General features: G+C 39.7%; 1 protein-coding gene across 15 annotated transcripts in view; it reads left to right on the top strand.

Moving 5' to 3' along the window:
- The window catches only part of TSC1 (TSC complex subunit 1), a 75,627-nt gene that overhangs the window by 57,154 nt on the left and 5,957 nt on the right, over nucleotides 1–12,516 (top strand). For all 15 annotated transcript variants that reach the window (XM_075905797.1, XM_075905793.1, XM_025178285.2 and 12 more), the window contains 6 exons: nucleotides 2,062–2,638; nucleotides 5,466–5,509; nucleotides 8,523–8,689; nucleotides 10,548–10,730; nucleotides 11,104–11,214; nucleotides 11,845–11,967. In XM_075905797.1, the coding sequence (XP_075761912.1) occupies nucleotides 2,062–2,638; nucleotides 5,466–5,509; nucleotides 8,523–8,689; nucleotides 10,548–10,730; nucleotides 11,104–11,214; nucleotides 11,845–11,967 (1,205 nt within the window). The remainder of the gene's footprint in view (nucleotides 1–2,061; nucleotides 2,639–5,465; nucleotides 5,510–8,522; nucleotides 8,690–10,547; nucleotides 10,731–11,103; nucleotides 11,215–11,844; nucleotides 11,968–12,516) is intronic.

Genomic DNA, 12,516 nt, shown 5'->3' with positions numbered 1-12,516 from the left:
TAGTCTCCTTTTTTCTTATAGATGTATATGACTCTTTAATTCAGAGGCATTTTTTTTCTGCAAGTAAACTGACCGATATATTTACAAATATATCACTCCTCTTTGGAGCTTTTTTATTGACAGGGACTTGAATTAAATTTAAAAAAAAATCCTAGAAAGAAAGTGGATTGATTTAAATCACCAGTTTTGATCATGATTTAAGTCAGAAAGCAGAAAACCTTGATGTAAATAATTCATCTTTATATTTTTAAATTATTTTCTGAAAGAAAGGTTGATTCTCATTGGTTGACAATCATTAAAACATGTAGATTTGTAACTAAATATAGTATTTTTACACTGACTTTGCTGCTTTTTGATAACCAGGAGGCCAGACTATATCTGTATACCTGTATTTAAGCAATTCTATAGCTTACCTTCCCTTTATTTGGTTTATTAATTTTCACATTTTTTGCTAGAAAATGGTGAATGATGCATTTCTTATTTACTGAATTGATTTTTTTGTGTGTGATTAGTGCAAAGTGCCATTTGGATAGAAATTCAAATTCAGTTAAAATGCACAAATACCATTTTTTAATTCAATATAACATCCTTTGTGCTGGATATGTTTAAAAACATTTATCAAAACAAACTTTGCATTTAAAACTAATAGTTTTATCAAATGAAATGTAGTTAATGAATTGATGATTTCTGATTGGAGCGTCTTTCAAGATCTTAGAATTAATAGATCTCATTTTTGTCATGCCTAGTTTTTATACATAGATCAGAAGAGGAAAACAAGCTTTCCTGCCTTATTCAACTAGTTCATTTCAGCATTAAGAAATTGCTTGGGAGCTGAAAAACTGAAATGAAGAAAAGATTATCTCTACACCTGCAAAAGAGGCTACTTGCTGTCAAAAGCTGGTTTAGCACTTTCCCAAACTTTCATTATTCAGTGGTTTGACTTCCACCTAAAACTTAGCTGCAAATATGTACTTCTGAATATTTTTTGTATTTAATTAAAATTATTTTAATTTGTAATAAGTTTAAGCCTTTAAATAAGTTGTCACTTTGAAATTTAATTTTGGGTATTTAACTAAATTTAAAAACTTCTGATTTTTAAATAAACCCATTTAAAAATGTCTTTATTTGGGTTTTTAATCTATCCTGTAGAGAAAAGATGTTTCTAGCTTAGCCACAAGCTAGCTTTTCACATTTAATAAAATCTTATTTGTATTGTCTTAAGACAGGTCTATACTCTAGGGGAAAGTCAATTTAATCTATGCAATTTGAGTTATGTCAGTAGTATAACTGAAGTTGACGTAGATTAGATCTATTTATCGTGGGGTCCCACACTATGCCGGGTTGATGGGAGAAACTCTCCTGTTGACTCCCCGTACTCGTATCATTCTGGTGAAGTACTGGAGCTGACATCCAAGGGGTTGGCAGTCAATGTAACTGGTCTTAACTAGACCTTCTAAATCATTCCCTTCTGGATTGATCATCATAATGCTGATCCACCCCGTAGCAGACAGGCCCTTAATAGTAGTAAATCATTTAAATCGTAATGTGTATATTCCCAAATACTTTGTTAAATCATTTCAATTTGAAAAATCTTCCCAAATTTTGAAGAACTCAAAATGCATTTTGAAAAATTCATCACTGTCATAAAGCCATGAGTTAATTTGCATCCCACAATTTTGATATCGTACTATCTTTTAATCTTTCTCCCTATATAAAAAAAAATGTTCTGCTGGATGACAGAATGTTCCTGCCAGGCGACAGAATGATGTCATCAGCATCAACAGGCTCTCTCAGCAAAGCAAAAGCAGCCAGAGAAAGGGGGGGTAGACGAGTGTAGCGAGCAGGGGATGCAGCCCCTTAGTTTTTCAAATCCTGTAAACTGTCCTAATGTATCCCAGGTTACAAAGAGAATACTTGAGTGCGTACCAGGTAAATTGATGCCTAAATGTTCATAGGAGTTGGTTTGAGGGTGCTATATAGTAGTGAAATGTTGATTGTCTTAACACAGCACCAGATTTTTTTAACTTACTTGCCTTTTAATTGCCTTTCCTCTTTTTCCAGATGCAATATCAAAAGAGATCTCTGAGATCACTACAGCAGACGCTGAGCCCGTGGTGCCTAGAGGAGGCTTTGACTCTCCTTTTTACCGCACAAGTGAGAGTCTACCAGCCTCTCAAAGGAAGCCCCATTCAGTAGCCTGTAGTGTTCAAGGACACAGTCTGAGCTCTGAACCAGTAGCCTCTTCTCTGGATAAACTTGGGCATGAGGGTGCACAAGACACACCTAAACAAGCATTTACTCCCATAGATAGGCCCTGTGGAGCCTCTGATGAAAACCCTGCTGGTAACAGGGAAGGCCAATCCTCTATGGAGACCAGTATCTTCACTCCCAGCCCTTGCAAAGTACCAGCACAGAGAAGAGTGGGGTTTGGGAGTGGGCAGCCTCTCTCATATGAGCACCTTTTTGAGGTTGCATTACCAAAGACTGCCTACCTCTTTGTTAGCAAGAAGACTGAGGAGCTGCTAAAGCAAGTCAAGGGAAACCAGAATGAAGACTGCACATCCTCCACCTCTCCAATGGAAGTACTGGATAGACTGATACAGCTAGGAGCGGATGCACATACCAAGGAGCTCAACAAGTAAGTATCTACAGACCTGGCTCTCCAAACACTTTGTTACCACTTCATGATTCCTTTTCACGTCAGTGCTATATCAGTAGCTGAGTCAGAAAGGCTGTTTTGCTTGGAAACCAAGAAGTTCTGCAGATGTGGCTCTGCAGTTCTTATATTGAAAATGCATAATCACTTCATGTTAAATAGCCTTTTTAGAGTTTCTTACCTGGACAGTGCATGAAGTAATTTTCTCTCCTTCTGGTATTCTTGCCTTATCAACTAGTGGAAGTAGTCTGCATTCATCCTGATTGAATTAGCGTCATTAGCACTGACTCTTCCCATCATAATGTAACATTTCCAACCTTGTGTATATATAAATCACTGCCATACTGAAGTTTCCACTAAATGCATCTGATGAAGTGAGCTGCAGCCCATGAAAGCTTATGCCCTTAATACATTTGTTAGTCTTTAAGGTGCCACAGGACTCCTTGTGTTTTCTAGCCATAATGATAGCTTAGCATTTAGCTGCGTAAGTAAAATGTCTTTGAGTTTGATTTCTACCATCATAAACTTCTTAATGGGACTAAATTGGGAGGCCCAGATAATTTCCATTCAAGAATATTAAAAGAGCTGACATATGAAATAGCAAGATCAATAGCAAAGATTTGTAATTAATCTAAAAGCAGAGAATTGCTAATATAGTTCCTATTTTTAATAAAAGGCCGGGGGAAGGGAGAATGATTCAGGAAACATACAGGCCTATTAGTTTGACCTTGGTTGTATGCGAGGATTTTAGTTAAGGACACGGGGATTAACAGAAATTGGGATAAAATACAATATAGTTTTTCAAAAGATAGATCATGCAAAACTAACCTGATCTCCTTCTTTGAGAAAATAACTGTTTTTAAGACAGGAAATGCAGTAAAAGCTGTGTGGATTTCAGAAAGGTATTTGATATAGTTCCACATGAGAAATTATTAGCCACATTGGCGAGGATGTGGCTAAGGAATTAGTTAGTGTCATACTGAAAGGTACTTCTCCAGCTGGAGGGAGGCTATTAGCAGAGTTCCTCAGGTATTGATCTTGGGATTGTTCTTAGTTGACATTTTTTACTATTGACACTGATGAGTATGTGCTAATAAATGTTAGCTAATAAAAGTGAGTGTGTGCTAATAAATGTTGTGGATGACACAAAGTTGAGAGGTATGGCCAATACTGAGAAGGAAGAGAACATTATACAAGATGATCTGGATGACATTGTAAACTGGAGTAATAGAAAAGAGATTAAATTTATTAGAGCAAAATAAAATGTCATGCCTTAGGGACTAGCAATAATTTTTGGTATATACTGGGGACTTATCAGTTCAAAGTGACAGAGAAAGAAAAAAACCTGGGTGTATTGATCACAAGTTAACTATGAACCATTAGTCTGATGTGGTTGTGAAAAGCCTAATGGGCTGTGTCTAGACTGGCAAGTTTTTCCGCAAAAGCAGCTGCTTTTGCAGAAAAACTTGCCAGCTGACTACACTGGACGCTTGAATTTCCGCAAGAACACTGACAATCTCATGTAAGATTGTCAGTGTTCTTGCGGAAATGCTATGCTGCTCCCGTTCGGGCAAAAGCGGTATTGTTTTGCGCAAAAAAGCCCCGATCGCGAAAATGGCGATCGGGGCTTTCTTGCGCAAAACCACATCTAGATTGGCACGGACGCTTTTCCACAAAAAGTGCTTTTGTGGAAAAGCATCCGTACCAATCTAGACACTCTTTTCCGCAAATGCTTTTAATGGAAAAACTTTTCCGTTAAAAGCATTTGCAGAAAATCATGCCAGTCTAGATGTAGCCATGCAGTCTGAGGATGCATCAGGAAAGGTGTTTTCATTAGAGACAGGAAAGTATTAGTACCTTTATAGAAACAAAAGAAAGGACTATGCAGCACTTTAAAGACTAACAAGATGGTTTATTAGGAAGTGGGTCTGGCCCACGAATGCTCATCACCTAATAAACCATCTTGTTAGTCTTTAAAGTGCTGCATAGTCCTTTCTTTTGTTTCAGCAAGATCAGACTAACCCGGCTACATCTCTATTACCTTTATAGAAGGCATTGGTGAGATTTCTTCTGGAGTATTATGTGCAATTCTAGTCTCCCATGTTTAAGAAAAATTAATTCAAACTGGAATAGGTGCAACAAAGGGTTACTAAGATGATCAGAGGACTGGAAAAACCTGCGTTTTGAAAGGAGACAAAGAGCTTGGCTTGTTTAGATTAACCAAAAGAAGAATGAGGGGGGTTGAGATTTGCTCTCTAAATCTGGGTCCGTTTCAGGAGTGGGAGGGAGAGGAGTTATTTAAGTGCCAATGTGGATACACAAACAAGTGGCTATACACTGGCCCTCAACAAGTTTTGGCTCAAAATTAGGTGATGGTTTCTAACCTTCAGAGGAATGATGTTCTGAAACAGATTTCCAAGTGGAGCACTATACGATTAATCTGTTACCTGCTTCTTAGCATCCTTAGGGCCCCTCACAGAAACCCCTGATCATGGTGGGCCCAGCCCACCTCCCTGCCACAAGTTATATGCTGGCTCTCTGGTTACATGCTGCAGAGCCCACAATGATGCCTCCCTGGGAGCGGGGCCAGCAGCAGCTTATCTACCAAGCACACTTGCTGTCTTTCAGATGCCGCCTTACAGCCCACTTCTTACAATGATCTTTACACCCTGCTCCATGAATTATTCTCTAATATGCTCTCTTCTTTGTTAGATTGAAATACAGTCCCTGTTCTTAGGGCTTTGCAGTCTGCCTGCCTTGTAAAGTGTTTACGCTGAACAGACGGTTAACACTGTGTTTTTATTTCTAGATTGCCTCTGCCAAGCAAATCGGCTGACTGGACTCACTTTGGAGGTAAACAAGTTTTTCTTGGTTTAGGGCCATAAACGGAGTCTATAATCAGTCAAAATACATTTCTTTGTATCTTCTGCAGCTTGGTTTACGTAAATGATGGACTGCATATTTGGCTTTTTCCCCCACACACTACAGTTGGATGGTGACTGCCATTAAGATATAATTTCTCTACTCTAGCACAGGGATGGGCAAAATACAGCCCCAGTCTGGGGCAGGCTTCCTGCTTGCCGCACCCCCACATGCTGCTCAAAGTGGCAGACTGCAGAGACAATATACATCTCTGCCCGCTGCTCACCCCTTGGCGAGCGGCAGTTTTGTATGCTGCCCCGCCCCCAGCACAATCTCATAGCTTTTACCGACCTTGCACCTCCTCCATTAATATCATAGAAGAGTGCAGCCCTTGATTACGTACCAAATTCCTAGAGTCCCCCCGCCTTAAAAATTATTACTCGTCTTTGCCTTAGCAGCCACCATTGTGTTTCAACACTACAAGTTTGGGGTTTTCTGGAAGGTAATAACTGCCTTTCCTGCAGAACTAAGAATACCATTTTTTTCAGGGGAGAGGGTTCACTCAAACTGAAATCTTTTCTTATCGTTTAATAAATATCTCACAGTTTTGTCATCTCATGCTTCCTTCTGAGCTTGACTCTTCTGAGGGCGGGAGGGCAGAATTTAAAAATAAATGAGTCTGTTGGAAAAAATCCATATAACTGTGAGGCAGAAGGGTTTTAGAACAGAAGTCATTTTTGACACCTTAGTCTGGTTCCCTTAATTCAAATATGTCCCTCCTCTTTCTTCACTTGAGCCATCTGGAAGCTCCAGTTGGGTCATAATTGACTTCAGCATAGTTTTGTTGATCAAAAACCTACCCCTTACACCAGTGGGAGGGGGCATATGTTGACCCATCAGGGTTCTGTGTGTGGCCCATGTGAAGATTTGCCAGATTCCACTAGTTTCTGTCTGTGTAGTTTTTTTTTCTTCCTACTGGTATTACTGAAGTGACATGCATATACAGCAAGAGCATATGAGGTGCCTGCTCATTGCACACAACATTGACTGTGAGAGCAAGGCTCTCCCACTGCATCCAATCAAAGCGCTGTGATGGTTCAGTCAGCACACCTTGCACATTCTAGATACGCAGGCTCAATTAGCAAAACTATTCTATCCCAAGAAACCGTCTTGGTTATGGCAATCTTGTGGCCCACTGAGAAGGAGGGCCACTCATGCAGTCCACTCACTAGTCTAGGTTGCCCATCACTGCTGTACACTGTTAGAAAACTTTAAAAAGATTTGCCTGTGCTTAGGAATGCTTTTAAATAAGTCTGTTTTTCTAAGGTAGAATTGTGAAATATCAAAGGAGTGTGAAATTGGTCTGTTTAAAATTTTTCCAATGGCTTTGTAGAAGATATCAGTTCCTGAAATATTTAAAACTGACATTTTAAAATGTCCTACAATGTCTCATTATTCTTTCTCAAAAGTATTTATATTCATATTCATTCAACAGGGTGCCCTTATAGCCAAGAAGGCTAATGGCATATTAGGGTGCATTAGGAGGGGCATTGCCAGCAGATCTAGAGAAGTGATTATTCCCCTTTATTCGGCTGTAGCGAGGCCACATCTAGAATATTGTGTCCAGTTCTGGGCCCCCCACTAAAGAAAGGATGTGGACCCATTGGAGAAGGTCCAGCGGAGGGCGACCAAAATGATTAGGGGGCTGGAGCGCATGACCTATGAGGATTTGGGTTTGTTTAGTCTGCAGAAGAGAAGAGTGAGGGGAATTTGATAGCAGCCTTCAACTTACTGAAGGGGGGATTCCAAAAAGGAGGGAGAGAGGCTGTTCACAGTAGTGATGAGTGGCAGAACAAGGAGCAATGGTCTCAAGTTACAGTAAGAAAGGTCTAGGTTGGATATTAGGAAAAACTATTTCACTAGGAGGGTGGTAAAGCACTGGAATGGATTGCCTAGGGAGGTGGTGGAATCTCCATCCCTAGAGGTTTTTAAGTCTCGGCTTGACAAAGCCCTGGCTGGGTTGATTTAGTTGGGATTGGTCCTGCCTTGGGCAGGGGGCTGGATTTGATGACCTCCTGCGGTCTCTTCCAGCTGTATGATTCTGTGAGCCACAAGCCCAGTACTCATGAAACCTTTTCATGGGTGACAAAACCATGTAATGTCAGAGAGAATGTTGGCAGAATCAGTTTCAGGATTCAAATGGGTTGTTGCAAATTTTTATAAGAATAAAGGCTGGGTACGCTGAAGGAATGAGTATATGCTTAAACATTGGAGGGCTCTGAATTCTGATTCTGGTTCTGTCACTGATTTGCTGTGTAACTTTGTGCAAATTAGTTCTTTCAAATTCCCTCAGTAAAATTTTCAAAAAGTATTTTAGGTTCCACCAGAAGTCAGTGGAAAGTAGGTAGCGAAGGGTATGTGTACACCGCTAAGAAAAGAACTTGGCACCCAGTCTCAGAACCCAGGTCAGTTGGCTTGGGCTGGAGAGTTTAAAAATACCAGTATAGTCGTTCCCATACAGGCTAGAGCCTGGGCTCTGAAATCCAAGAAGAGCAAAGGGTTCAGGAGTCTAGCCTCCATTCCAAGTGGGTCTACACTGCTATTTTTAGTCCAGCAAACCAAGTCGACTGGTAGCCTGAGCTCTGAAACCTGGTGCTGCAAGTTTTACTTTGTAATGTAGACATAACCTCAATCGCAGTTTCTAAAGTGTCTAAGCCACCTTGGCATTCTAGAAAACTTTATCCTCCTCTGTAAAATGTGGATTATAAATTGGTACCTACAAACCCTGTGCATGGTGAGGATTAAAGACACTGTGGAGCTTTGAACTTGTAAAGTTTTGTGATAACTGTTGATACATTCCTTTAAATTCCTCATTTTTTCCATTCAGTTTTGCAGTTAAAAATAACCCTGGAAAAGCAGGATGGAACTGAATGAGGATGTAAGGTAGAATGTATGTATGTAATAAGATCAAACCTTATATAATAGTAACCTCCACTCTGTCTAGGTTCTCCCCCTTCTGATGAGATTCACACCCTGCGTAACCAATTGCTTTTGCTACACAACCAGTTATTGTATGAGCGCTTCAAAAGGCAACAACATGCCCTTCGGAACCGGCGACTCCTGCGAAAAGTGATCAAAGCAACAGCAATGGAGGAACATAATGCTGCCATGGTGAGCAAGGATTTCAGAGCTATGCATGCCAAGAAGTGCTACCTAATGCATCATTATCAAATCTGTGAAGTCCTGTCCCAGACAGCATCCATTATAGTTTCATAGAATTTTAAAATCTTTTAAAGTATTTATCATTGAAGGTTGTGGGTTTTTTTTTTTTAAGGCAACCTTCAAGTACTCCAATTTTTGTGAAATAGATTGTGAATAATTTTAATGCATTGTAATTACTTTAAACTGGTAACTTATCCTAAAGGGCATTGAACTGAACCTGTACCTGAAGAAGCCAGCTTAAATAACTGCCAAACTTAGAAGGATGTTGTGATTTAACAGCTAATGTTGTGCTTGCTTGGGCAGCCTTAACATTAGGCTAGTAACCTTGTTATGTTTCTTGAAGAGCTATGTGCTTTCCATTTGAGGAGGAGGAATGCTGGCAGAAAACTAAGTGTCTCAAATATGTTCTCTCTTTTTCAGAGTTTCTAGTCTCAAATTAGTGAGGGAAACTCGGTGGGGAGTCCATGTAAAATAACTTTAGTTTTGTTAGAATTATTATTAGGGCTGTCAAGCGATTTAAAAAATTATTCGCGATTAATCATGTTGAAGCAAAAAAAAAAAAAACGCTCCTCTCTGTTTAGGCAGCTAACAAACAGCTTTATTAATTAATAAAGCACAGCATGAGCCAAAAGTGGTTCCAGCAAAGCCAGGCCCAGTAAGGCTGGCTAATACAATTAATTTTAGTATCTTTATACCCTTAGCCAAACAGTCTGACGTCAGGGCATTCAATTACAAAAATCCTCAATTAAACTTGGAAAAACAAAGCCTTATTAACAAGATGGCGGACAGGTACGATGTACAGGGAGTACATCTCCTGTCCCAACCAGCCCAATTAACGCATACCAATAGTCCATCCTGTAGGCCTCTTCTCACGGGGTGACAGAAAGTTTACTTTGGTCTACGTGCTTGAGAGAGAAGCTGAAATGGTTTCTGTTATACAAGATGGCTTTTAGCTAAATATGAAAATGGTTTCTACAGCTTCTACAATCACGCAATTAAAAATTTAATCGCGATTGTGTGCACTGCCCCTTTGAAACGCTGCAGTGGTGTTTCAAAGAGGCAGTGCTGCAGAAGCCCAGGATCAGCCGGAGTCCTCAGATGAGCCCAGGCTCAGTGCAGCTGCCCTTTTGAAACACAGCAGCAGCGTTTCCAAGGGGCAGCACCATGGGAGCCTGGGGTCAGCTGGAGTCCCCTGGGGACTCTTGTGCATTTCAAAGAAAGCCCCCATGTGAAGCCTAGAGTCAGCAAGACATCCCACTGGCCCTGGGTTGTACATGGGTTCTACATTCCTTCTTTGAAATGTACAGGAGCCCCTTATGGGGCTCCTGTACATTTCAAAGGAGGAATGCAGGAGTGCCTGTCAGCTAGTCAATGGAAATTCCATCAACTAGTCAATTAACCACATTTTAACATCCTTACTAAGAACTAAGTAATTATTGGAAATGAAATGACCCTCTGTTCCCTGAGGCTGTCCCTTTAGGTTACTACTGGACCATGCAGTGATGTGGAGGAACATACATAACTGCTGACTATATTTCATGGATGTAACTGCGCTTTCCAGTATGTCCAGCTTGGCACCTTTAACCATTTCTTTACAAAAAAACAAACAAACAAAAAACCGCACAAAGTCCTTTTTGTATGAGAAGCACTCTAAAGGTCTGTAACATAGCCAAGTTGGAAGACTATGCTATTAGTGGGTTTTGGTTTTGATCCATTATTTGCTGGTTGACTTGAGGCAGTGATCTCAAATGTACTGGTTGGAATAGCAAATTTGGTCATCTGACTTTTGGAATGTGCTTCTGAACAGAAAGATCAGCTAAAACTACAGGAAAAAGATATCCAGTCCTTGAAGCTTAGTCTGCAGAAAGAGCAGGCCAGGTACCACCAGTTTCAGGAGGAGCATGATAACATAGTGGCTCAGCTTCACAGCCAGATCCGACAGCTGCAACATGACAGGGAAGAATTCTACAACCAGAGCCAGGAATTGCAGGTATGAAACATTGCATGGAAGAGCTGTAGTCAACTGATAATGTAGCTTTAAAAATAACCCCGCTAGTGAGCTGGCATGAAATAGCTCTTTGGTGTATTACACCTCTCCTAAAACAACATGCAGTTAAAAATTCATCTAATGAAGTTGATTCCTTTATTTGTGGCATTGTTTTATTTTGCTTTGTGTAGAATTTAGAAATGGCAAATTGCATGCTTTCAACTGATCTTTGGATAGCAGCAATAATTTTAAGTGTTTAATCTGTAACCACTGATTATGCTTGTGGGGGAATGCTGGCCACCCTGCCAAATGTGTATTTTGCTAGGTCTGTAGTACAGTTTCCAAACCTTAAGTCTTTTGCTCTCTCTGTGAATAGACCAAGCTGGAGGACTGTAGGAATATGATTGCAGATTTGAGGTTTGAATTAAAGAAAGCCAATAACAAGGTGTGTCACACAGAATTGCTTCTCAGCCAAGTTTCTCAGAAGGTAAGATTTGCTTTCTGTCTCTTTTTTGTTATGAATTTTCTTGATAGTATCCATTCGCAAACTTCTCTTAGGTTCTCACAAGGCCTCCACCACTTTGGGTAATCTGCTGCTCATGCTACACTGATTTCCGTGGTATTGATTTTAAGTAATCAAAGGGTTTGAAGAATTTTATGCTGAAGAACTTATATGTGTGTGGTCCTGAGATGGCTGAAGCTGAAATCTTCCTTCTCATTTTGGATATCTGGCCCAGATTTGGAATTTCTCAGATTGAGCAATGTGTGCTTGGATAAAGCTATCCTTACATATTTCCATATGTTAATAAGTCCTGTCATAAACTAAAGGGACTTCACACATAAATGAGCATTTGAAGCAAACTGTCTGAAAGGTTAAGCTAATTAAATATTGTATTTCTCATGGGATGTCACAAATTTTACCAGCAGCCACTTTGAGGAACATCCATTCACTTGATTTGTAATAATTGTGTGGTACTTTCACTAGGCATTATGGTTTGATTTTCTTTTTTTCTTTTCAGTAAATATAACCCACAGAGGTTGTGTAGGTCAGGTGTGACACTTAGATTAAACTGTTCACTGTGAATGCTGATGTATTGTGTGCGCTTTTTTTTTTAAGCTTTCCAACAGTGAGTCAGTCCAGCAGCAGATGGAGTTCTTGAATAGGCAACTTCTGGTTCTTGGGGAGGTCAATGAGCTGTACTTGGAACAGCTGCAGCACAAGCATGCAGACAAATCAAAGGTACAGTATGCAGGTCACAGGCAAGGCCTTTCCGGAAAGATTTGCTGTAGCATCATCATCAAGTTCAATAGTGGCTTTTCAGTGAAGAAGGAAACTCTTTACAAATCAGTGAACAAACTGACAAAAATATTTGCAACCAATTTCAAAGCAAATGAAGGAATATCTACTGTGATTTGTCTTCCATTGAGAGCTTTTGTGTTATTCATGCCAGGATATCCAGACTGTCTACAAATAACTTCTAAGACGGCATAGTTTTTACCAGGTAAAATGATGGATTTTACTGCCCCAGGAAAAAACCAGTTAGTCTCAATTTAAGGCATTTTCTATTTTAAATATTGTTTGTTTAATGCACACCACATTACACTTAAGTTTAGTTATATATTCAAGTTGTGGCTACATGATGCAGTAGGTACATAGATTAATTTAGAGTTGTACAAATAAAAAGTAAGATTAAGTGGGCATAATACTAATATATAATTATTATACTGGACATAGACATGTCTCTGTTTTGTTTTGTTGTTTTAAGGAAGTTATATATGTCACAATTCA

Source organism: Pelodiscus sinensis, chromosome 22 (genome assembly GCF_049634645.1).
Source record: "Pelodiscus sinensis isolate JC-2024 chromosome 22, ASM4963464v1, whole genome shotgun sequence".
Taxonomy (NCBI): Eukaryota; Metazoa; Chordata; order Testudines; family Trionychidae; genus Pelodiscus; species Pelodiscus sinensis.
Note: the sequence above shows the minus strand (reverse complement) of the source record. Positions and strands in the feature narration are given on the sequence as shown.